A 24,665-nucleotide genomic window follows, 5' to 3' on the forward strand; every position below is an offset into this window, starting at 1 on the left:
ATATGGCACATATGTGTTATACTATATGTGTATATTTTCTGTCTGTAGAAAACACATGCTCTCACTGTCTCTTCAGCAGGTCCATGGACCTCTTCTCCACTTCGATCCTGGCTTTTACAGCTTTCACTATGGTGCTTTGGAACAGCTCAGCCCCTCTAACGCAACACACACACACAATACATCTAATATCAATTGACAAATACATTGAATACACAGTCAAGATAAATTAGATTTTGTTTTTATTTTTAATGGTCATTGTGAAAGTAGAGGAAACCAAACCAAACAATGTTAAAGTTTACCTGGAGGCGAGGATCTGTGAGGAGCGAATGTCGGCGACCACGTGTAGGAAGTAGTGGCTCATGAATACGCGTCGCTGTAGCAACAGGAAGGCAAAACAGATGCTGTCCCAGATGATGCCTGCCTCGTCGCTAGGCAACTCACAATGCTTGTTGGCCTGTTGCTCAGCTGCAACGATTTCAAGAAACGTAAATCATCAAATATTTGTTAATTCTTTACATTTTGAAGAAAGTGAAACTTTTCTCCTCAACTCCAAATATACTGTACAGCCCACTTCAGATTGAGTTAACATCAAGCATTTCTGAACATTCAACGGAATAATGCTTTGCAAATCCTTTTAAGCGGGTGTACATTTTCTGTCACATATCAAAACAGAGAACGTGTGTTTCCAAAGGCATTCTGCTTTACAGTGGTGGTTGAGTCACTTACGTTTAGAATAGCCTTTTATAGTGCAGGCCAGGCTGAACAGCTGTATGAGCCAACAGTGATTGGTGACCAGGGACTTTATGTATCCACAGGCCAGTATCTGTGGACAAACCACAGTCAGCTAAAACATGACACAGCAGCAACCAATCACACCACTATATCTACTATATACTGTTGTTGCAGAATTAAAAAGAACATATTACATTGTATCTCTATGTCTGCTGCAGACCGCTTGTTTCACCACACTCGTTTATTTATTTTAAATAATGGACTGAACTTCTATCTATGCCTCCCCACCTATCACTGAATCCAACATCTTACTACAACCTTTAGTGCCAAGATGTCCCCCCAACTAATCTCAAATTCGGTTTGACGAATTCTGACTGGACCCAGTATTCAACAACACTGTACCTAGTATTCAACAACACTGCACCCAGTATTCAACAACACTGTACCTAGTATTCAACAACACTGTACCCAGTATTCAACAACACTGTACCCAGTATTCAACAACACTGTACCCAGTATTCAACAACACTGTACCCAGTATTCAACAACACTGTACCCAGTATTCAACAACACTGTACCTAGTATTCAACAACACTGTACCCAGTATTCAACAACACTGTACCCAGTATTCAACAACACTGTACCCAGTATTCAACAACACTGTACCCAGTATTCAACAACACTGTACCCAGTATTCAACAACACTGTACCTAGTATTCAACAACACTGTACCCAGTATTCAACAACACTGTACCCAGTATTCAACAACACTGTACCCAGTATTCAACAACACTGTACCTAGTATTCAACAACACTGTACCCAGTATTCAACAACACTGTACCTAGTATTCAACAACACTGTACCCAGTATTCAACAACACTGTACCTAGTATTCAACAACACTGTACCTAGTATTCAACAACACTGTACCCAGTATTCAACAACACTGTACCCAGTATTCAACAACACTGTACCCAGTATTCAACAACACTGTACCCAGTATTCAACAACACTGTACCCAGTATTCAACAACACTGTACCTAGTATTCAACAACACTGTACCTAGTATTCAACAACACTGTACCCAGTATTCAACAACACTGTACCTAGTATTCATCAACACTGTACCCAGTATTCAAGAACACAAGAACACTGTACCTAGTATTCAACAACACTGTACCTAGTATTCAACAACACTGTAGCCAGTATTCAACAACACTGTACCTAGTATTCAACAACACTGTACCCAGTATTCAACAACACTGTACCTAGTATTCAACAACACTGTACCTAGTATTCAACAACACTGTACCCAGTATTCAACAACACTGTAGCCAGTATTCAACAACACTGTACCTAGTATTCAACAACACTGCACCCAGTATTCAACAACACTGTACCTAGTATTCAACAACACTGTACCCAGTATTCAACAACACTGTAGCCAGTATTCAACAACACTGTACCTAGTATTCATCAACACTGTACCCAGTATTCAACAACACTGTACCTAGTATTCAACAACACTCAACAACACTGTACCCAGTATTCAACAACACTGTAGCCAGTATTCAACAACACTGTACCTAGTATTCAACAACACTGTACCCAGTATTCAACAACACTGTACCAGTATTCAACAACACTGTACCCAGTATTCAACAACACTGTACCTAGTATTCAACAACACTGTACCCAGTATTCAACAACACTGTACCCAGTATTCAACAACACTGTACCTAGTATTCAACAACACTGTACCCAGTATTCAACAACACTGTACCTAGTATTCAACAACACTGTACCTAGTATTCAACAACACTGTACCTAGTATTCAACAACACTGTACCTAGTATTCAACAACACTGTACCCAGTATTCAACAACACTGTACCTAGTATTCAACAACACTGTACCTAGTATTCAACAACACTGTACCTAGTATTCAACAACACTGTACCTAGTATTCAACAACACTGTAGCCAGTATTCAACAACACTGTACCTAGTATTCAACAACACTGTACCCAGTATTCAACAACACTGTACCTAGTATTCAACAACACTGTACCTAGTATTCAACAACACTGTACCTAGTATTCAACAACACTGTACCCAGTATTCAACAACACTGTACCTAGTATTCAACAACACTGTACCCAGTATTCAACAACACTGTACCTAGTATTCAACAACACTGTACCTAGTATTCAACAACACTGTACCTAGTATTCAACAACACTGTACCCAGTATTCAACAACACTGTACCTAGTATTCAACAACACTGTACCCAGTATTCAACAACACTGTACCTAGTATTCAACAACACTGTACCCAGTATTCAACAACACTGTACCTAGTATTCAACAACACTGTACCCAGTATTCAACAACACTGTACCTAGTATTCAACAACACTGTACCTAGTATTCAACAACACTGTACCTAGTATTCAACAACACTGTCAACACTGTACCCAGTATTCAACAACACTGTACCCAGTATTCAACAACACTGTACCCAGTATTCAACAACACTGTACCCAGTATTCAACAACACTGTACCTAGTATTCAACAACACTGTACCTGTAGTATTCAACAACACTGTACCCAGTATTCAACAACACTGTACCCAGTATTCAACAACACTGCACCCAGTATTCAACAACACTGTACCAGTATTCAACAACACTGTACCCAGTATTCAACAACACTGCACCCAGTATTCAACAACACTGTAGCCAGTATTCAACAACACTGTACCTAGTATTCAACAACACTGTACCCAGTATTCAACAACACTGTACCTAGTATTCAACAACACTGTACCCAGTATTCAACAACACTGTACCTAGTATTCAACAACACTGTACCCAGTATTCAACAACACTGTAGCCAGTATTCAACAACACTGTACCCAGTATTCAACAACACACTGTATTCATCAACAGACCCAGTATTCAACAACACTGTACCCAGTATTCAACAACACTGTACCTAGTATTCAACAACACTGTAGCCAGTATTCAACAACACTGTACCTAGTATTCAACAACACTGTACCCAGTATTCAACAACACTGTACCCAGTATTCAACAACACTGTACCTAGTATTCAACAACACTGTACCCAGTATTCAACAACACTGTACCCAGTATTCAACAACACTGTAGCCAGTATTCAACAACACTGTACCCAGTATTCAACAACACTGTAGCCAGTATTCAACAACACTGTACCTAGTATTCAACAACACTGTACCCAGTATTCAACAACACTGTAGCCAGTGTCATCGACACTTACCGACAGGATGTTCTTCATGGTGATCACAAACACATTGTAGGCGATCAGGAAATCCCAGTAGTGCAGGATGCTTTTGATTGGCTTGAGCAGCAGGTCACCCCCAAAGAGCAGGAAGTAGAAGCAGGCCACCAGGTAGCCCATACAGAAGATGGAGATGCGGGTGGTGCCCGTGATGAAGATGATGGTGAGCACGAACCAGAAGAGGTAGCTGAACATGATCACTTTCAGCATGTCCAGGTAGGATCTGGGGGAGGGAAATTCATTAGTACCTGCAGTCAAATGACCTAGTGGCCTCCTGGGTGGAACAGTATTATTATTTCTCATAATTTAATCATTAATAAACATTAATTTAAAAACCTGCAGAAAATCTGGAGTTTCTATGTCAAACAGTTTAGTTATATATCAGTCTTCTGTGATGTATATAAAAATATTGGGATGCAAACTCAAAATGTAACACATTTCAACTCGATATCTGACATGCTACAGCTGTCTTCTTCTTTGTAAGAGCCGGCTGTCACGGGTTAACGGCCACTAGTGTCAGAACGGTTCCCCTTGTTTCAGGGAGACTATTGAGTTCCAGGAGCATAGAAAGCCATGTTTGAGTCACTCACAGGACACGGTGGAAGGCTTGGATGGAGTGATTCTTTTTAACATCGCTGAGTTATCTGATACCAGGAAAGTGTGCAGGAGAGAGCTGTGAGAGCAGTGGGAAAACACAGGTGTTTGACAATGTGTTATCTGTGCTCCACTTTGAGAAGGGCTATCCGATCGCTCAATTAACTCACCTCACGGCAAAATTGGAGGAGGGGTAACCCAAGGAATATGTCTAAAGTGACTCATTAATAAGTACTTTGGAGAGAGACACAGAGACAGAGAGACACAGAGACAGAGAGACACAGAGACAGAGAGACAGAGAGACAGAGAGATACAGAGACAGAGAGACACAGAGACAGAGAGACACAGAGACAGAGAGACACAGAGACAGAGAGACACAGAGACAGAGAGACAGAGAGACAGAGAGACACAGAGACAGAGAGACACAGAGACAGAGAGACAGAGAGACACAGAGACAGAGACAGAGAGACACAGAGACAGAGAGACACAGAGACAGAGAGACACAGAGACAGAGAGACACAGAGACAGAGATACACAGAGACAGAGAGACACAGAGACAGAGAGACACAGAGACAGAGAGACACAGAGACACAGAGACACAGAGAAAGAGAGACACAGAGACAGAGAGACACAGAGACACAGAGACACAGAGACACAGAGACAGAGAGACAGAGAGACAGAGAGACAGAGAGACACAGAGACAGAGAGACACAGAGACAGACACAGAGACAGAGAGACACAGAGACAGAGAGACAGAGAGATACAGAGACAGAGAGACACAGAGACAGAGAGACACAGAGACAGAGAGACACAGAGACAGAGAGACACAGAGACAGAGAGAGACACAGAGACAGAGAGACACAGAGACAGAGAGACACAGAGACAGAGAGACACAGAGACAGAGAGACACAGAGACAGAGAGACACAGAGACAGAGAGATACAGAGACAGAGAGACACAGAGACAGAGAGACACAGAGACAGAGAGACACAGAGACAGAGAGATACAGAGACAGAGAGATACACAGAGAGAGACAGAGACAGAGAGAGAGAGAAGCAGAGAGAGACAGAGAGACAGACAGACAGACAGACAGACAGACAGACAGACAGAGACAGAGAGAGACAGACAGACAGACAGACAGAGAGACAGAGAGAGAGAGAGAGAGAGAGAGAGAGAGAGAGAGAGAGAGAGAGAGAGAGAGAGAGAGAGAGAGAGAGAGAGAGAGAGAGAGAGAGAGAGAGAGAGACAGAGACAGAGAGAGAGACAGACACAGAGACAGAGAGACAGACACACAGAGACAGAGAGAGAGAGAGAGAGAGAGAGAGAGACAGAGAGACAGAGAGACAGACAGAGAGAGACAGAGACAGAGAGAGAGAGAGACAGACAGACAGACAGACAGACAGACAGACAGACAGACAGACAGACAGACAGACAGACAGACAGAGACACACAGAGACAGAGAGAGAGAGTGGAATGATTTGACCTGAATGCCATGTAGTAGACGGTAGTTCACCAAATGACTCTTCCCTGATGACTAACCTTGTCTAAGATCAAACGACTCATATTGTCTCCCTGAGCAAAACACAGGCACTTTCACACATAGGCATTGCTCATTCTCAAGTCACGGGTTTTGAAGCCTGATCAGGCACAGCCTGTGTACCAGACCTGGGCCTGGCTGGTACTGTGTAGCATAAAGGCTTTAGCTCGTAAGGCTAACTCATTCTCAAGTCACGGGTTTGAATCCCGAGTCATACACAGCCTGTGCACCAGCCCCTTACCTGCAGTGTATGAAGTCTGGGACGGGGTTGTGTTGACTGAAGAAGGCGGAGTCCAGGTCCCTGCAGATCTCCATGTTGTCACCGGCCAGAAGGTGCACGACTTCCTCCTTCTCCTCCTCAAACACCTGTCTCTGCAGCGAGGCACACAGCAGCAGCATGAAGTCATCTACAGGAGACGGGAGAGGAAAGGAGGAGGAGCAAGAGGAGGAGGAGGTGGAGAAGGTGAAGGAAGAGGAGGAAGAAGATGAGGAAGATGAGGAGGAGCAGAAAACAGGAGGATGAAGAAGAGGTGTTGTCACAACCCAGTCCCAAACCCAGTCCCAACCCCAGTCCCAATCCCAGTCCCGATCCTAGTCCCAATCCCAATTCCAGTCCCAATCCTAGTCCTAGTCCTAAACCCAATTCCAGTCCCAGTCTAAATCCTAGTCCCAATTGCAATTCCAGTCCCATCCCAATCCCAGTCCTAATCCTAGTCCCAATTCCAGTCCCAATCCCAGTCCCAATCCCAGTCCCAATCCTAGTCCCAGTCCTAAACCCAATTCCAGTCCCAGTCTAAATCCTAGTCCCAATCCCAGTCCCAATCCCAGTCCCAATTCCAGTCCCAATTCCAGTCCCAATCCTAATGGCAAATGCTCAGTCAATGGTTTCACTCACAGAGCAGGAACAGGGGGTTGGGCTTGGTGTGGAAGTCAGGGAAATACAGCCACTTGATGACGTTGGAGTCTGTGGAGGATGAGGGGAACCTCCATGGGTAGTCTGGGGGGAGGAGTTTAGTAAGTTTTCTCCTTCGTAGACGCTATTGACTCATGACACATACATCAACTCTGATTTATAAAACATGATCATTACGCAGTGATGAAATGATGACCTGTGTCTTGAGTACTGAAATACCAAGGGGTGACATGTAGACAAAAGATAACGGCTGCAGCAGGGGAGCCTTGGATTGGTCAACCCACCTTTGCAGGCGGCCGGGGGGACGCCAATGCAGACAAAGTACTGGAAGGTGAGCATGCAGGCCAGGAAGCAACAGTACTTGGGCCAGGTGTCAGCGATGGCCTTCCGGCGCCGTTGGTAGATGACTGCGATCAGGCCGAAAGCGTGGAGCATGGCGTAGAAGTCCATCCTCTGGCCAATCACGTTCACCGCCAACAGTAAGCATGTCTGACGATGCAATGATAATGTTTAGGAACATTTTTACTCAAGAGACTTTATATTGGGTTTACAGATTTAGGATCTTAGTTTGTGCCAGTTTGCTACAACAGGAAAATGATCCTGCAGCAAAAGGAGATGTGAATTATTATGTTGATTATAATTAATGGACATTTCTTCTAGGGGTTGATAGATTTTTCAGAAGGGAAAAGCAAGTCTGAAATGTCAAAGTTAAAATTGCAAACTTCAGAAGCATTTTTGAAGCCTTTTTAAACCTCAAATACACAACAAGTTGTATATTTCCCGAGTTCATAAGTAGGTGTTATGGCTCAGTCCTAATTCCATACAATGTAGGTGACTCAACAAATACTTTGACGTCCATGAAAGTTATTTCAAAACAGAGATATAGTGGTAAATATTCCAACTATCACACAAGTAAAAAACATTTAACATTTACATTTAAGTCATTTAGCAGACGCTCTTATCCAGAGCGACTTACAAATTGGTGCATTCACCTTATGACATCCAGTGGAACAGCCACTTTACAATAGAAGGAGGAAGTGAGAAGGATGACTTTATCCTATCCTAGGTATTCCTTAAAGAGGTGGGGTTTATTGTATTTGCGAACTCAACAATGACATGATATCATACCTCCAGGCCGAACTTGTAGAAGAAGTAGTTGATGAAGTACTTGGCACCGTTGACGATGCTGTCGTCGAGGTGTTGCCGGGTGATATCGTGGAAAATGGTTCTGGTGACAGGCGTGGTGAGCTTGTTTCTCATGCGGTACAGGTCCTGATGGCGGTAGATGGTCACCTCGAACGCCAGAAGGGCCAGAATCAACAGGTTGTTCTGGATGGAGATGGACACAGGACAGATAAATGGGTCAGGGTTGAAATGACAGTGTATATAATCATGATTTAAACATGGGCACCACTATGAACAACATTGATCCAACCAAAGAAATCCTATTAAAGTCCTAATTTCAAAATGTCTAACTCCTAATTCTATGGGTCCATCCAATTGTTTTCAGGCCATCTCCAAGGATGAAGGGTAATTTGAGCACTACAAAGGGCAGTTAGGGAGATGATACCAGTGTATAATATAACACGGTTACAGTAGTTTCAGTTATATGTGAGAGAGACAGGCTGCGTAGGGTGTGTGTGTGTGTCTGCGTGTGTGTGTGTGTGTGTGTGTGTGTGTGTGTGTGTGTGTGTGTGTGTGTGTGTGTGTGTGTGTGTGTGTGTGTGTGTGTGTGTGTGTGTGTGTGTGTTTGTGTGCGTGCACATGCTGCATATGTGCCTATGTGTGTGTGCGTGTGTATGTGTAGTCAGGTTCCCAGGGCACCTCTCCTCCTCTCACCCTCAGGTTCTCCAGTAGGGGGGAGAACTTGCGGAGACCCACCCAGTTGGCTGGGTCCACAGGGGCGCTGTAGAGCAGGGAGTGAGCCATCTCACTCCTCTGGTTATCCGTGTAGTTCAGAGGCTACAGACGAGAGAACAGGAGTGTCATTAACGTCCTGAACCAGTACAGGCTAGCACAACACAGGCAAGGAGCATAATGATACACAGATACATAGAGATACATAGAGATAAATGGAGATGCATAGAGATAAATAGAGATACATAGAGATACATAGAGATAAATGGAGATGCATAGAGATAAATAGAGATACATAGAGATAAATGGAGATGCATAGAGATAAATAGAGATACATAGAGATACATAGAGATAAATGGAGATGCATAGAGATAAATAGAGATACATAGAGATAAATGGAGATGCATAGAGATAAATAGAGATACATAGAGATACATAGAGATAAATGGAGATGCATAGAGATAAATGGAGATGCATAGAGATAAATAGAGATACATAGAGATACATAGAGATAAATGGAGATACATAGAGATAAATAGAGATAAATAGAGATAAATAGAGATACATAGAGATACATAGAAATAAATAGAGATACATAGAGATACATAGAGATACATAGAGATACATAGAGATACATAGAGATAAATAGAGATACATAGAGATACATAGAGATACATAGAACAGGAACATATAGGAAAGAAAATCTTGGGAAGTGGAGCATAATGTACATACAGCACCCCCCCTCCCCCACCAACACACTAACACACTAACACACACACCCTGTCCACCACCCCAACACTCCCTGAACATAATGTACATACAGCACCCCCCACTCCACAAACACACACCCCGTCCACCATCCGACACTCCCTGAACATAATATACATACAGCACCCCCCCCACACTCCACAAACACACACCCCATGTCCACCACCCGACACTCCCTGGGCTGCTACCCACCATGGAGCAGTTCTTTGAGTATGTAGAGGGGTTTATAGAGGTGAGTTGGTAGAGCATCTTGCAGACGATGATGACACAGGTCCAGACGGTACAGACGCTGGAGGCCAGGGGCCTGAACTGACCGAAGGGCAGGGCGAATGCCCAACTCACCAGGAACACATAGTTGAACAGAGACACCTGGAGAAAACAGGACAGAAGAGACACCTTCACTTCCTGGACGTAGAGTATGTGGTCTAACAGTACAATGCATCTATACACTTATAGAAAAAAAGGTGTTATCTAGAATCTAAAAGGGTTCTTAATAAAAGGTGTTATCTAGAATCTAAAAGGGTTCTTAATAAAAGGTGGTATCTAGAATCTAAAAGGGTTCTTAATAAAAGGTGGTATCTAGAATCTAAAAGGGTTCTTAATAAAAGGTGGTATCTAGAATCTAAAAGGGTTCTTAATAAAAGGTGTTATCTAGAATCTAAAAGGGTTCTTAATAAAAGGTAAAAGGGTTAAAATCTAGAATCTAAAAGGGTTCTTAATAAAAGGTGTTATCTAGAATCTAAAAGGGTTCTTAATAAAAGGTGTTATCTAGTATCTAAAAGGGTTCTTAATAAAAGGTGTTATCTAGAATCTAAAAGGGTTCTTAATAAAAGGTGGTATTTAGAATCTAAAAGGGTTCTTAATAAAAGGTGTTATCTAGAATCTAAAAGGGTTCTTAATAAAATGTGGTATCTAGTATCTAAAAGGGTTCTTAATAAAAGGTGGTCTTTAGAATCTAAAAGGGTTCTTAATAAAATGTTTTATCTAGTATCTAAAATGGTTCTTAATAAAAGGTGGTATCTAGAATCTAAAAGGGTTCTTAATAAAAGGTGGTCTTTAGAATCTAAAAGGGTTCTTAATAAAAGGTGTTATCTAGAATCTAAAAGGGTTCTTAATAAAAGGTTTTATCTAGAATCTAAAAGGGTTCTTAATAAAAGGTGGTATTTAGAATCTAAAAGGGTTCTTAATAAAAGGTGGTATCTAGTATCTAAAAGGGTTCTTAATAAAAGGTGGTATTTAGAATCTAAAAGGGTTCTTAATAAAAGGTGGTCTTTAGAATCTAAAAGGGTTCTTAATAAAAGGTGTTATCTAGAATCTAAAAGGGTTCTTAATAAAAGGTGTTATCTAGAATCTAAAAGGGTTCTTAATAAAAGGTGGTATCTAGAATCTAAAAGGGTTCTTAATAAAAGGTGGTATCTAGAATCTAAAAGGGTTCTTAATAAAAGGTGGTATCTAGAATCTAAAAGGGTTCTTAATAAAAGGTGGTATCTAGAATCTAAAAGGGTTCTTAATAAAAGGTGTTATCTAGAATCTAAAAGGGTTCTTAATAAAAGGTGTTATCTAGAATCTAAAAGGGTTCTTAATAAAAGGTGTTATCTAGAATCTAAAAGGGTTCTTAATAAAAGGTGGTATCTAGAATCTAAAAGGGTTCTTAATAAAAGGTGGTATTTAGAATCTAAAAGGGTTCTTAATAAAAGGTGTTATCTAGAATCTAAAAGGGTTCTTAATAAAATGTGGTATCTAGTATCTAAAAGGGTTCTTAATAAAAGGTGGTCTTTAGAATCTAAAAGGGTTCTTAATAAAAGGTGTTTTATCTAGTAGAATCTAAAATGGTTCTTAATAAAAGGTGGTATCTAGAATCTAAAAGGGTTCTTAATAAAAGGTGGTCTATTAGAATCTAAAAGGGTTCTTAATAAAAGGTGTTATCTAGAATCTAAAAGGGTTCTTAATAAAAGGTTTTATCTAGAATCTAAAAGGGTTCTTAATAAAAGGTGGTATTTAGAATCTAAAAGGGTTCTTAATAAAAGGTGGTATCTAGTATCTAAAAGGGTTCTTAATAAAAGGTGGTATTTAGAATCTAAAAGGGTTCTTAATAAAAAGGAATCTGGTTCTTTAGAATCTAAAAGGGTTCTTAATAATAAAAGGTGTTATCTAGAATCTAAAAGGGTTCTTAATAAAAGGTGTTATCTAGAATCTAAAAGGGTTCTTAACTAAAAGGTGGTATTTAGAATCTAAAAGGGTTCTTAATAAAAGGTGGTATCTAGTATCTAAAAGGGTTCTTAATAAAAGGTGTTATTTAGAATCTAAAAGGGTTCTTAATAAAAGGTGGTATCTAGAATCTAAAAGGGTTCTTAATAAAAGGTGGTATCTAGAATCTAAAAGGGTTCTTAATAAAAGGTGGTATCTAGAATCTAGAAAAGGGTTCTTAATAAAAGGTGGTCTTTAGTATCTAAAGGGGTTCTTAATAAAAGGTGGTATCTAGAATCTAAAAGGGTTCTTAATAAAAGGTGTTATCTAGAATCTAAAAGGGTTCTTAATAAAAGGTGTTATCTAGAATCTAAAAGGGTTCTTAATAAAAGGTGGTATCTAGTATCTAAAAGGGTTCTTAATAAAAGGTGGTATCTAGAATCTAAAAGGGTTCTTAATAAAAGGTGGTATCTAGAATCTAAAAGGGTTCTTAATAAAAGGTGGTATCTAGAATCTAAAAGGGTTCTTAATAAAAGGTGGTATCTAGAATCTAAAAGGGTTCTTAATAAAAGGTGGTATCTAGAATCTAAAAGGGTTCTTAATAAAAGGTGGTATCTAGAATCTAAAAGGGTTCTTAATAAAAGGTGGTATCTAGAATCTAAAAGGGTTCTTAATAAAAGGTGGTATCTAGAATCTAAAAGGGTTCTTAACTAAAAGGTGGTATCTAGAATCTAAAAGGGTTCTTCAGGTAATGTAACTAAGCTTTCCATTATACAACAGAGGTTCTTTTTCATTTTTTCGTGAATGAATAAACCAAAGCCAATGACGTTCTTGTTCATTTTCTCATTTAGTTGGGCCTCAAGATAGGCAAAGGGTTGTAATTACTAGGCTATATTCATTTACTTTAGGCCCGAAATGTGTATTTTTTAAATGTATTATATAGGCTAGGCTACATGTGACTGCATGGTGTGTGCGTTCGGGCATGTGCATATGATTGCAATAGTGATAATGCTTAGGACAATTTAAAAGATTAGGTTATTAGGGTGGCAGGTAGCCTAGTGGTTAGAGAGTTGGGCCAGTAACCGAAATGTTGCTGGATCGAATCCCTGAGCTGACAAGGTAAAAAATCTGTTGTTCTGCCCCTGAGCAAGGCAGTTAGCCCACTGTTCCCCGGACACCAAAGATGTGGATGTTGATTAAGGCATCCCCTCCCACACCTCTATGTTTCAGAGGGGTAGGGTTAAACGTAGCAGACACATTTCAGATACACAACTGACTAGGTATCCCCCCATATTTATTTTTAATCCAGAGATCTATGTTAATTCCCCTTAATTCAACAATTTTTTTGTATTTTTTCTTCTTATGGCTGCAGGGGCAGTATTGAGTAGCTTGGATAAATAAGGTGCCCAGAGGTTCCCAGAGTAAACGGCCTGCTCCTCAGTCCCAGTTGCTAATATATGCATAGTATTAGTACATTTGGATAGAAAACACTCTGAAGTTTCTAAAACTGTTTGAATGATGTCTGTGAGTATAACAGAACTCATATGTCAGGCTAAAACCTGAAAAAAAGCAGGTAAAAATACACCTTATGGAACAGCGGGGACTGTGAAGTAACACACACACACACACACAGGCACAGACACATGCAGACAAACGCATGTTAACATAAGCACTATACACACACGTACACATGGATTTTGCGTTGTAGATATGTGATAGTGGAGTATGAGCCTGGGGGTACACACTTACCGTGTTGTGATGTATAATGTATTGTAATGTTTTTAAAACTGCCTTAATTTTGCCTTGCCCCAGGAAGACTAACTGCTGCCTTGCCTTGGCAGCAGCTAATGGGGATCCACAATAAATACACACTGGAATGATATTCATTAACACATTCAAAAGAACTTGAGTAGACAATTATCTCTTTCACTGAATGTCTATTTCCTCTACTTTGATTGTAAAGTTGTGTTTGACCCTGACTCTGAGCGTCTGTTCAATACCCTTGTTTAGTTAGCCAAGAAGTGCATATTAGAACCCTTTACACAGAACCCTTTGTAGAACCCTTTACACAGAGGGTTCTACATGGAATCTTGACGAGATGGTGGCTGATTAGGTCACCTCTTTGACTGAGACCCAGATGATGTAGGAGGAGACGATCTTGATGATGTGGAGCTCCAGGATCCACCAGATGGTCAGCTGCAGCTGCTGGAAGTACTGCAGGAACTTGAGGAAGAGCACCGTGAGGCGGTCCACCACCAGATACCACTTACTCCTCAGGTCTGGGAGAGGAAAGGGAGAGGAGGGGGAGAGGAGGATAGGGAGAGGGAGAGGAGGGGGGGGGGAGATGGGAGAGGAGGAGAGGGAGAGGAGGAGAGGGAGAGGAGAGGGAGAGGAGAGGGAGAGAGGAGGGGAGGGAGAGGGAGAGGGAGGAGAGGGAGAGGAGGAGAGGGAGAGGGAGAGGAGGAGAGGGGGGAGAGGGAGAGGAGAGGGAGGGGAGAGGGAGAGGAGGAGAGGGGGATAGGAGGAGAGGGAGAGGAGAGGGAGGGGAGAGGGAGAGGAGGAGAGGGGGAGGAGGAGAGGGAGAGGAGAGGGAGGGGAGATGGAGAGGAGGAGAGGGGGGGAGGAGGAGGAGAGGAGAGGAGAGGGAGGGAGGGGAGAGGGGGAGAGGAGGAGAGGGAGAGGGAGGGGAGAGGGAGAGGAGGAGAGGGGGGGAGGGAGAGGAGAGGGAGAGGGAGGGGAGAGGGGGGGAGGAGGAGAGGAGAGGAGAGGGAGGGGAGAGGGAGAGGAGGAGAGGGGGAGAGGAGGAGAGGGAGAGGAGAGGGAGGGGAGAGGGAGAGGAGGAGAGGGGGAGGAGGAGAGGGAGAGGAGAGGGAGGGGAGAGGAGAGGGGGGAGGAGGGAGAGGGAGAGGAGAGGGAGGGGAGAGGGAGAGGAGGAGAGGGGGGAGGAGGAGAGGGAGAGGAGAGGGGAGGGGAGAGGGAGAGGGGGAGGAGAGGGAGAGGGAGAGGAGAGGGGGAGAGGGAGAGGAGAGGAGAGGGGGAGGAGAGGGGAGAGGAGAGGGAGAGGGAGAGGGAGAGGGAGAGGGAGAGGGAGAGGAGAGGGGGGAGGAGAGGGAGAGGAGAGGGGGGAGGAGACAGAGAGAGTGAGAGAGAGTGAGTGAAAATGAGAGTGAGAGAGACTGTAAGAGAGCAATTTATGTTAATGAGTAGAAATGGAAACCTTGGACAATAAACCTTAGAGATAACACTCACTAGCCTACAGTACACAGACAGGGATCCCAAGTGCAGAGCTGAGACAGTCTACCACTGGAGGGCGCTGTTCCATTTTGAATAGTGGTGGATGGGGGGGGGACAACATCGACAGATCACACAGCTCTCTTCATTCAGTATAATGTGTCATCTGACATGATGCTTTACAAACAAGTGATACTCTCATCTGACCTTGGAATAACCTCTTTCACAACCTTTTCACAATCAGAAGAAAACCTTTTCACATCCAACTGTCTCATAGCCAACAACAGTGTCAGCGTCTTCATGCATTTACATTTTAGTCATTTAGCAGACTGACTTACAGTGCATCTTCAGATAGCTAGGTGGGACAACCACATATCACAGTCATAGTGGGTACATTCATCTTCAGATAGCTAGGTGGGACAACCACATATCACAGTCATAGTGGGTACATTCATCTTCAGATAGCTAGGTGGGACAACCACATATCACAGTCATAGTGGGTACATTCATCTTCAGATAGCTAGGTGGGACAACCACATATCACAGTCATAGTGGGTACATTCATCTTCAGATAGCTAGGTGGGACAACCACATATCACAGTCATAGTGGGTACATTCATCTTCAGATAGCTAGGTGGGACAACCACATATCACAGTCATAGTGGGTACATTCATCTTCAGATAGCTAGGTGGGTCAACCACATATCACATTCATAGTGGGTACATTCATCTTCAGATAGCTGGTGGGACAACCACATATCACAGTCATAGTGGGTACATTCATTTAAGATAGCTAGGTGGGTCACTTCCATTCATAGTGATTTACATTCATCTTCAGTCTAGCTATGTGGGACAACGGGCATATCACAGTCATAGTGGGTACATTCATCTTCAGATAGCAGGTGGGACAACCACATATCACAGTCATAGTGGGTACATTCATCTTCAGATAGCTAGGTGGGACAACCACATATCACAGTCATAGTGGGCACAGCACACACACACACACACACACACACACACACCCAAAGCACACACACAAACACACACAGCACACACACAAACACACACAGCACACACACACACACACACACACACACACACACACACACACACACACACACACACACACACACACACACACACACACACACACACACACACACACACACACACACACACACACACACACACACACACATATTTTATTATTTATTATTGTTGTTGTTGCATTTTCGAGAAGGAACCTGCAAGTAAGAATTTAATTGGACAGTGTATACCAATGTGCATCCTGTACATACAACTAATAAAACCAAAACTTGATATTCAAAATCATTCTTTCTTCAGCAGGAAACAGATGTTGAACAGCCCGAGCATTGTTCTGTCAAGACACTGAGACAGCATCAGGGTTCAGACACACACACACACACACAGAAATCCCCTCAGCCGGGTCAAACAGAGGAACGACTGTGCAGACAGTGTGTTGAGCAGAGCCTGTAGTCAGCATCGAATGAACACACCATTCAGTGGGAAAAGACCACTAGAGAACTGCATGCAGCCTGTAACTACAGTATGGGACTTCAACAACTGAAATCCTCCAAACTAACTATAGCTAGCAGCGTTTTGCATAAAGGACAGCGTAACAACCATGAGAACCTATGAGAAAATACCTCTGAGAAAGAGGTGTGTCCAAAGAGGTGTGTCCAGAGTACCATGATAGAATGATACATACTGGAGGAGCACGGCCCTGGTTAAACACCAAGCTGGTTTTCTCATCCAACAATCTAGACACTTCCATTGCCATCTGTTTACTGTCGTGTCTCTCTCTCTCTCTCTCTCTCTCTCTCTCTCTCTCTGTCTCTCTCTCTCTCTCTGTCTGTCTCTGTCTCTGTCTCTGTCTCTGTCTCTCTCGCTCTCTCTCTCTCTCTCTCTCTCTCTTTGTCTCTCTCTCTCTCTCTCTCTCTCTCTCTCTCTCTCTCTCTCTCTCTCTCTCTCTCTCTCTCTCTCTCTCTCTCTCTCTCTCTCTCTCTCTCTCTCTCTCTCTCTCTCTCTCTCTCTCTCTCTCTCTCGCTCTCTCTCGCTCTCTCTCTCTCTGCATCTCTCTCTGCTCTCTCTCTCTCTCTCTCTCTCTCTCTCTCGCATCTCTCTCTCTCTCTCGCATCTCTCTCTCGCATCTCTCTCTCTCTCTCTCTCTCTCTCTCTCTCTCTCTCTCTCTCTCTCTCTCTCTCTCTCTCTGTGCCTGATTCCTCGTCGCTCCAATAAAGCCCTAGTGTAGTGGGATATGTCACAATCACGTCAAATCAATGACTTTATTATACTCCACCAAATAAAAATACAACTATTCCAGATGACGGCTTCTATATTAGATTCATCAACTTTTATTGGCTGAAATATTATGAAGGAAGGTGGTTGCAAACCCACTAACATTTAATGCTTTTCATAAAAGGTTAATTTGTTATCCCTGTGCATGTGTCAGGTTCTCTATCTAGGTACCTGACATCTCGTCGAAAGGGGACTCCGCCTTGCTGCAGTGCTCCAGGGGTTCTTCATACCTCTTCTCCTCCTCCTCTTCCTCCTCCTCCTCCTCATAACTTCTCTTCTTCTCCTCCTCCTCCTTCCCATCTTCCTCTTCCAGCTGCACCTTCTCCCCAGCCTCCTCGTCTTTGGTGGTCACAGTGAGGGTGGGTTTGATGAGAGAGATATCTGCCAAACTGCCATCTAGGTGCACCAGCCTGGGAGTGGAGATATAAATAGAATGACTAGAACAGACAAAGCTCCTAATAGTTGTCCCTCTAGTTCTATGGGAGGCACTGTCAGGCTGGGTCCCTGCAGTTATCAAGAGAGAATGTGTTCTGTCTGCTTCCCTTCATGACCACTTGTCTCAAAGTGATTTAAAATAAAGAGAGTCCAACCAGTCCATACAGCCACTTCGTCCTCATAACATTTGACAAATACTGTACTATAAAAAGTATTCTAACTTATGGAGAAATTATTTAACATCTACTCGCAATCTCCCAAATCAAACTAGGGAGTGGCTGCGGATCCGACTTTTCTGGACCCCTCTTCCCGACATCTAAAGGTGTCTCGTTCTGACCTTAGTTCTGTCTTTGTTTTAGGTTGGTCAGGGCGTGAGTTGGGGTGGGTTGTCTATGTTCGTTTTTCTATGTTGTGTTTTTGCGTTTGGCCTGGTATGGTTCTCAATCAGAGGCAGGTGTCGTTCGTTGTCTCTGATTGAGAATCATACTTAGGTAGCCTTTTCCAACCTGTGTTTCGTGGGTGATTGTTTTGTGTTATGTGTCTGTCACCTTACAGAAGAACTGTTTCGTTCTCCTTTGTTATTTTGTTTTGTGTTCTGTGTTTAATAAATATAATGATGAACTCTTACCACGCTGCGCTTTGGTCCTCACCTCATTCCAACGACGAGCATTACAAAAGGTCTCGAAGCATCTGCGCATGTGCAGGATTTTCCACTTCACACACAGACTCTGTTCTACTTAGAGAGAACAGGCTACTCTGGTGGCCATTTAATATACATCAAAGTTGAATCAATGTCTGCAAGATCCCACAATGTTCTCAGTATACTGGGGAACCGAGTACAACAACATATTATAACGTTACTGTTACACCAAAAACACCACCTCATTTCTTACAAAGATTTTAGGGTGACTGTGTAAATTGTGCTTTTTTTCTCTAATGTGGCCGAAACTCAGCGAGCGCCACTAGGCAAAATATGTGCTTTGCATATCCCCATGAAACTGATTGAGCTCAAATGGTTCGTATGCAGATGCTGCATGGACGTTTCACTGGTAAAACTTGAAGAATTATCGTTCACGATTGACAGGAAGCAATGTTGAAGGGATGTTTTCTATGAGTAGAGGAGAGACTGTGTGTAAAGTAGAGAATCCCCCACATGCGCAGAAGCTTTGGACCCTGTCGGGAAAAGGGGTCTAGAGAAGTCAGCCATCAAAATATGCCTTCATTGGAAGAACATGTGATGAAATTGATTTAATGAACGCTTCCAACAGCACTTCCACTGCACCTTTGACAGTGATGTATGATGTAATACACAGAAAGAGGTTTCTGTAGTCAACAATGCTACATTCGTGCCTTGCATAACAACAACTAGTTAGCTAATGCTAAATCAGGCACCCTAAAACTAATGGTACAACAGGCACTCTAATGGTACAACAGGCACTCTAATGGTATAACAGGCACTCTAATGGTACAACAGGCACTCTAATGGTATAACAGGCACTCTAATGGTACAACAGGCACTCTAATGGTACAACAGGCACTCTAATGGTATAACAGGCACCATAATGGTATAACAGGCACTCTAATGGTATAACAGGCACTCTAATGGTACAACAGGCACCATAATGGTACAACAGGCACCATAATGGTATAACAGGCACCATAATGGTATAACAGGCACCATAATGGTATAACAGGCATTATAATGGTACAACAGGCACCATAATGGTACAACAGGCACCATAATGGTACAACAGGCACTCTAATGGTACAACAGGCACCATAATGGTATAACAGGCACCATAATGGTACAACAGGCACCATAATGGTATAACAGGCACCATAATGGTATAACAGGCACTCTAATGGTACAACAGGCACTCAAATGGTACAACAGGCACCATAATGGTATAACAGGCACTCTAATGGTACAACAGGCACTCTAATGGTATAACAGGCACTCTAATGGTATAACAGGCACTCTAATGGTACAACAGGCACTCTAATGGTATAACAGGCACTCTAATGGTACAACAGGCACCATAATGGTACAACAGGCACTCTAATGGTACAACAGGCACCATAATGGTATAACAGGCACCATAATGGTACAACAGGCACCATAATGGTATAACAGGCACTCTAATGGTACAACAGGCACCATAATGGTACAACAGGCACTCTAATGGTACAACAGGCACCATAATGGTACAACAGGCACTCTAATGGTACAACAGGCACCATAATGGTACAACAGGCACTCTAATGGTACAACAGGCACTCTAATGGTACAACAGGCACCATAATGGTACAACAGGTACAGGTACAACAAAAGGATCAGACCCAAGCAGACAGAGAGTGGGGGCTTTACAGTTCAACTACCAGCCAGTGGGGGCATTACAGTTCAACTACCAGCCAGTGGGGGCATTACAGTTCAACTACCAGCCAGAGGGGGCATTACAGTTCAACTACCAGCCAGTGGGGGCATTACAGTTCAACTACCAGCCAGTGGGGGCATTACAGTTCAACTACCAGCCAGTGGGGGCATTACAGTTCAACTACCAGCCAGTGGGGGCATTACAGTTCAACTACCAGCCAGTGGGGGCATTACAGTTCAACTACCAGCCAGTGGGGGCATTACAGTTCAACTACCAGCCAGTGGGGGCATTACAGTTCAACTACCAGCCAGTGGGGGCATTACAGTTCAACTACCAGCCAGTGGGGGCATTACAGTTCAACTACCAGCCAGAGGGGGCATTACAGTTCAACTACCAGCCAGTGGGGGCATTACAGTTCAACTACCAGCCAGTGGGGGCATTGCAGTTCAACTACCAGCCAGTGGGGGCATTACAGTTCAACTACCAGCCAGTGGGGGCATTACAGTTCAACTACCAGCCAGTGGGGGCATTACAGTTCAACTACCAGCCAGTGGGGGCATTGCAGTTCAACTACCAGCCAGTGGGGGCATTGCAGTTCAACTACCAGCCAGTGGGGGCATTGTAGTTCAACTACCAGCCAGTGGGGGCATTGCAGTTCAACTACCAGCCAGTGGGGGCATTGCAGTTCAACTACCAGCCAGTGGGGGCATTGCAGTTCAACTACCAGCCAGTGGGGGCATTACAGTTCAACTACCAGCCAGTGGGGGCATTACAGTTCAACTACCAGCCAGTGGGGGCATTACAGTTCAACTACCAGCCAGTGGGGGCATTGCAGTTCAACTACCAGCCAGTGGGGGCATTACAGTTCAACTACCAGCCAGTGGGGCATTACAGTTCAACTACCAGTCAGAGGGGGCATTACAGTTCAACTACCTGCCAGTGGGGGCATTACAGTTCAACTACCAGCCAGTGGGGCATTACAGTTCAACTACCAGCCAGTGGGGGCATTACAGTTCAACTACCAGCCAGTGGGGGCATTACAGTTCAACTACCAGTCAGAGGGGGCATTACAGTTCAACTACCAGCCAGTGGGGGCATTACAGTTCAACTACCAGTCAGTGGGGGCATTACAGTTCAACTACCAGCCAGTGGGGGCATTACAGTTCAACTACCAGTCAGAGGGGGCATTACAGTTCAACTACCAGCCAGTGGGGGCATTACAGTTCAACTACCAGCCAGTGGGGGCATTACAGTTCAACTACCAGCCAGTGGGGGCATTACAGTTCAACTACCAGCCAGTGGGGGCATTACAGTTCAACTACCAGCCAGTGGGGGCATTACAGTTCAACTACCAGCCAGTGGGGGCATTACAGTTCAACTACCAGCCAGTGGGGGCATTACAGTTCAACTACCAGTCAGAGGGGGCATTACAGTTCAACTACCAGCCAGTGGGGGCATTACAGTTCAACTACCAGCCAGTGGGGGCATTACAGTTCAACTACCAGCCAGTGGGGGCATTACAGTTCAACTACCAGCCAGTGGGGGCATTACAGTTCAACTACCAGCCAGTGGGGGCATTACAGTTCAACTACCAGCCAGTGGGGGCATTACAGTTCAACTACCAGCCAGTGGGGGCATTACAGTTCAACTACCAGCCAGTGGGGGCATTACAGTTCAACTACCAGCCAGTGGGGACATGGGTAATGGATAGCCATGGTGGATTTCACCTCAATGAATTGCCGGACAGAGTATGGAAAGTTTTAATTCAATCAGAGGCTGCTAGAGACCAATACTAGACCTGCGGTTCCCAACCTTGTCTGTTCCAGGATCCCCAAATCACAGCCAAACCGTCCAGGACCACCATCCGTGGAGTCACATATCTTAGCGGTCACACTTGGTCCATTTTAGCAGTGAATGTAACAAACTAAAGGCCTATTATTAATATAAACCATTTGCATTGTGAAAAGTAATGTAAAACCTGCTAAAGAAAAACAGAGCTGATATTGAAGTTAATTGAATAGGTGGAACAACATGCTTTTTTGGAAGAGTTTTCAATCCTGTGACACTTAGTGGGACTCAGGTGGGAAAAACGGTCAATTGCATGGTCACTGCCAGAGAGTCACAACTTATTTTCCAGTGTGTGGTCCGCGTGACACTCACCTGGTGATCGTGCTCTTCTGTTTGTCTGCCACCGTCTTGATGTCAGTGAGCAGGAGGAAGCGCTGGTGGAAGTAGTGCAGGTGGAGGATGCAGACCAACAGGAAGGAGGTGGGGATGAAGATCCTCGTGAACAGAGCCGGGACAGAGAACTTCTCCAGACCCAGGTCCTCCAGTCTACACATGGAGAGACAGGAGGAGGAGGGCGGTTGACACGGAACGACACTCTCTCTCTCTCTCTCTCTCTCTCTCTCTCTCTCTCTCTCTCTCTCTCTCTCTCTCTCTCTCTCTCTCTCTCTCTCTCTCTCTCTCTCTCTCTCTCTCTCTCTCTCTCTCTCTCTCTCTCTCTCTCTCTCTCTCTCTCTCTCTCTCTCTCTCTTCATATGTTTTTACTCACTTGTCCTTGCTCATGCCGGTCATGTTGAACCAGACGTGGATGGAGGAGTCAAACTGGAAGGTGTAGATCAGGATGAGGACCAGCATGGTGTACACCACCACAGACATCCAGAAGTACTTCAGCATGCTTCTCCACCACTCATAGTGCACCTGGTGATGGCCAGAGAGAATGTTACACAACTTTTACACCTACCTTCAGATCACCATCCACTACTACACTAAGTGTAGTTTGATGGTTATAGATACTCATTTTAAATGTACATTTTAGTCAACAGCAGACGCTCTTATCCAGAGCAACCTACAGCAGTGAGTACATACATTTCCGTACACATTTTTGTGCACTCCAGAAGTACAGAAATGATGTACGTGGAGTGCACTTGACTTAGTAGTACGGACCCAAAGGAAGGTCCCGAAAGGTGCATCAGCCCTGGGCTAGATGAAAAACCTGCATAGAGCCACCCGGACAGGAAGGTGCAGTAAGCCCACAGTAACAGCACCTGGTAGCAGGCCACGCAGAAGAGGAGCAGCATCATGTAGATGATCTTGTACATGACGATGCGTCCCTCGAAGCTGACGAAGAAGAACATCCCTCCGCAGATGTAGATCCAGTACTTGTTCAACATGGCCATGAGCGTGTTGCCTAGCACCTGCATCATCTCTCTGTGTCCACCGCTCTCATCCATCACCTCCTTGTCCTCTATAAGAAGCGCATGGGAGGGAAGAGCTGAAGCAATGACATAGAAGATGACGACAACAACTACAACGACAGCAGCAACTACAGCAACTACAACAAAAGCAACAACAACAGCAACAACAACAGCAACAACAGCAACAGCAACAACAACAGCAACAACAACAGCAACAACAACAGCAACTAACAAAGTGACTAACAAAATCAATGGGGCACCCTGGTCGGTAATTTGACCATCTAAAAAATGTTTTGCTGACATGGCTAATTGAATGACTGTCAGTTACATAACAAGATTAACACTGCTGATACACAACCGACTTTCTAAATTGCACCTTGTGTATTCTACTATTCTAACTTGTAACTTGAGACCACGTTCCCGAAATTGATCCGCGGGCCACCAGTTATCCATCCCTGCTGTACATACTCTCACCAGGAGCTCTCAGTCAGACAGACAGACAGTCAGTTAGACAGACAGTCAGTCAGACAGACAGATAGGCCAACAGACAGAGACTGACTGACAGACTCAGGGGCTGTCTTACCCTTCTTGTGGGTATGGATGACCCTGATGTCTGACAGCACCTCCTCTTCTCTCTGGCTCTCCTTCCTCTCTGTCAACGCCTGTCTCAGCAGCAGCCAGAAACTCAGCAGGCACAGCATCTTGGAGCCCAGTTCCCGGAAGGGCACCTCTTTCTTTAAGAAAAGCCCGGGCACGGGTTGGAGGAGCTCAAAGCTCCAGATATACTGTAGGATGATCAACAGGTTCCCATAGAACACCATGAAGGGGGAGGTGGTCATGGTGTACCGACGGCGGTCGCGCACCATCCACAGCGTGCAGGACCAGATGAGAAACACAAAGGTCAGCCAGCTGACATAAGTGATACTCCACGCCTGGGAGGGAAGGAAAGATGGGGAGGGAGAGATTGGGAGGAAGGGAGGGAGAGATTGGGAGGGAGAGAGGGAGGGAGAGATGGGGAGGGAGAGAAGGAAAGATGGGGAGGGAGATATGGGGAGGGAGGGGAGAGATGGGGAGGGAGAGATGGGAAGGGAGAGATGGGGAGGGAGGGAGAGATGGGGGGGAGGGAGGGAAGGAGGGAGGGAGGGAGGGAGATATGGGGAGGGAGGGGAGAGATGGGGAGGGAGAGATGGGA

The 24,665-nt window shown here is 44.2% G+C and overlaps 1 protein-coding gene across 3 annotated transcripts in view; it reads right to left on the reverse strand.

The window, feature by feature from the left end:
* The window catches only part of LOC118372622 (piezo-type mechanosensitive ion channel component 2-like), a 213,790-nt gene that overhangs the window by 33,474 nt on the left and 155,651 nt on the right, over positions 1 to 24,665 (reverse strand). For all 3 annotated transcript variants that reach the window (XM_052483863.1, XM_052483862.1, XM_052483861.1), the window contains 16 exons: positions 24,057 to 24,405; positions 23,324 to 23,523; positions 22,828 to 22,976; positions 22,434 to 22,607; positions 17,635 to 17,873; positions 14,028 to 14,188; positions 9,915 to 10,091; positions 8,937 to 9,059; positions 8,226 to 8,426; positions 7,382 to 7,586; positions 7,080 to 7,181; positions 6,426 to 6,591; positions 4,034 to 4,277; positions 727 to 823; positions 300 to 465; positions 66 to 155 (listed from right to left, as the gene is read on the reverse strand). In XM_052483863.1, the coding sequence (XP_052339823.1) occupies positions 66 to 155; positions 300 to 465; positions 727 to 823; positions 4,034 to 4,277; positions 6,426 to 6,591; positions 7,080 to 7,181; positions 7,382 to 7,586; positions 8,226 to 8,426; positions 8,937 to 9,059; positions 9,915 to 10,091; positions 14,028 to 14,188; positions 17,635 to 17,873; positions 22,434 to 22,607; positions 22,828 to 22,976; positions 23,324 to 23,523; positions 24,057 to 24,405 (2,843 nt within the window). The remainder of the gene's footprint in view (positions 1 to 65; positions 156 to 299; positions 466 to 726; positions 824 to 4,033; positions 4,278 to 6,425; positions 6,592 to 7,079; positions 7,182 to 7,381; positions 7,587 to 8,225; positions 8,427 to 8,936; positions 9,060 to 9,914; positions 10,092 to 14,027; positions 14,189 to 17,634; positions 17,874 to 22,433; positions 22,608 to 22,827; positions 22,977 to 23,323; positions 23,524 to 24,056; positions 24,406 to 24,665) is intronic.

The sequence above is a fragment of the Oncorhynchus keta genome, chromosome 28 (genome assembly GCF_023373465.1).
Source record: "Oncorhynchus keta strain PuntledgeMale-10-30-2019 chromosome 28, Oket_V2, whole genome shotgun sequence".
Lineage (NCBI taxonomy): Eukaryota > Metazoa > Chordata > Actinopteri > Salmoniformes > Salmonidae > Oncorhynchus > Oncorhynchus keta.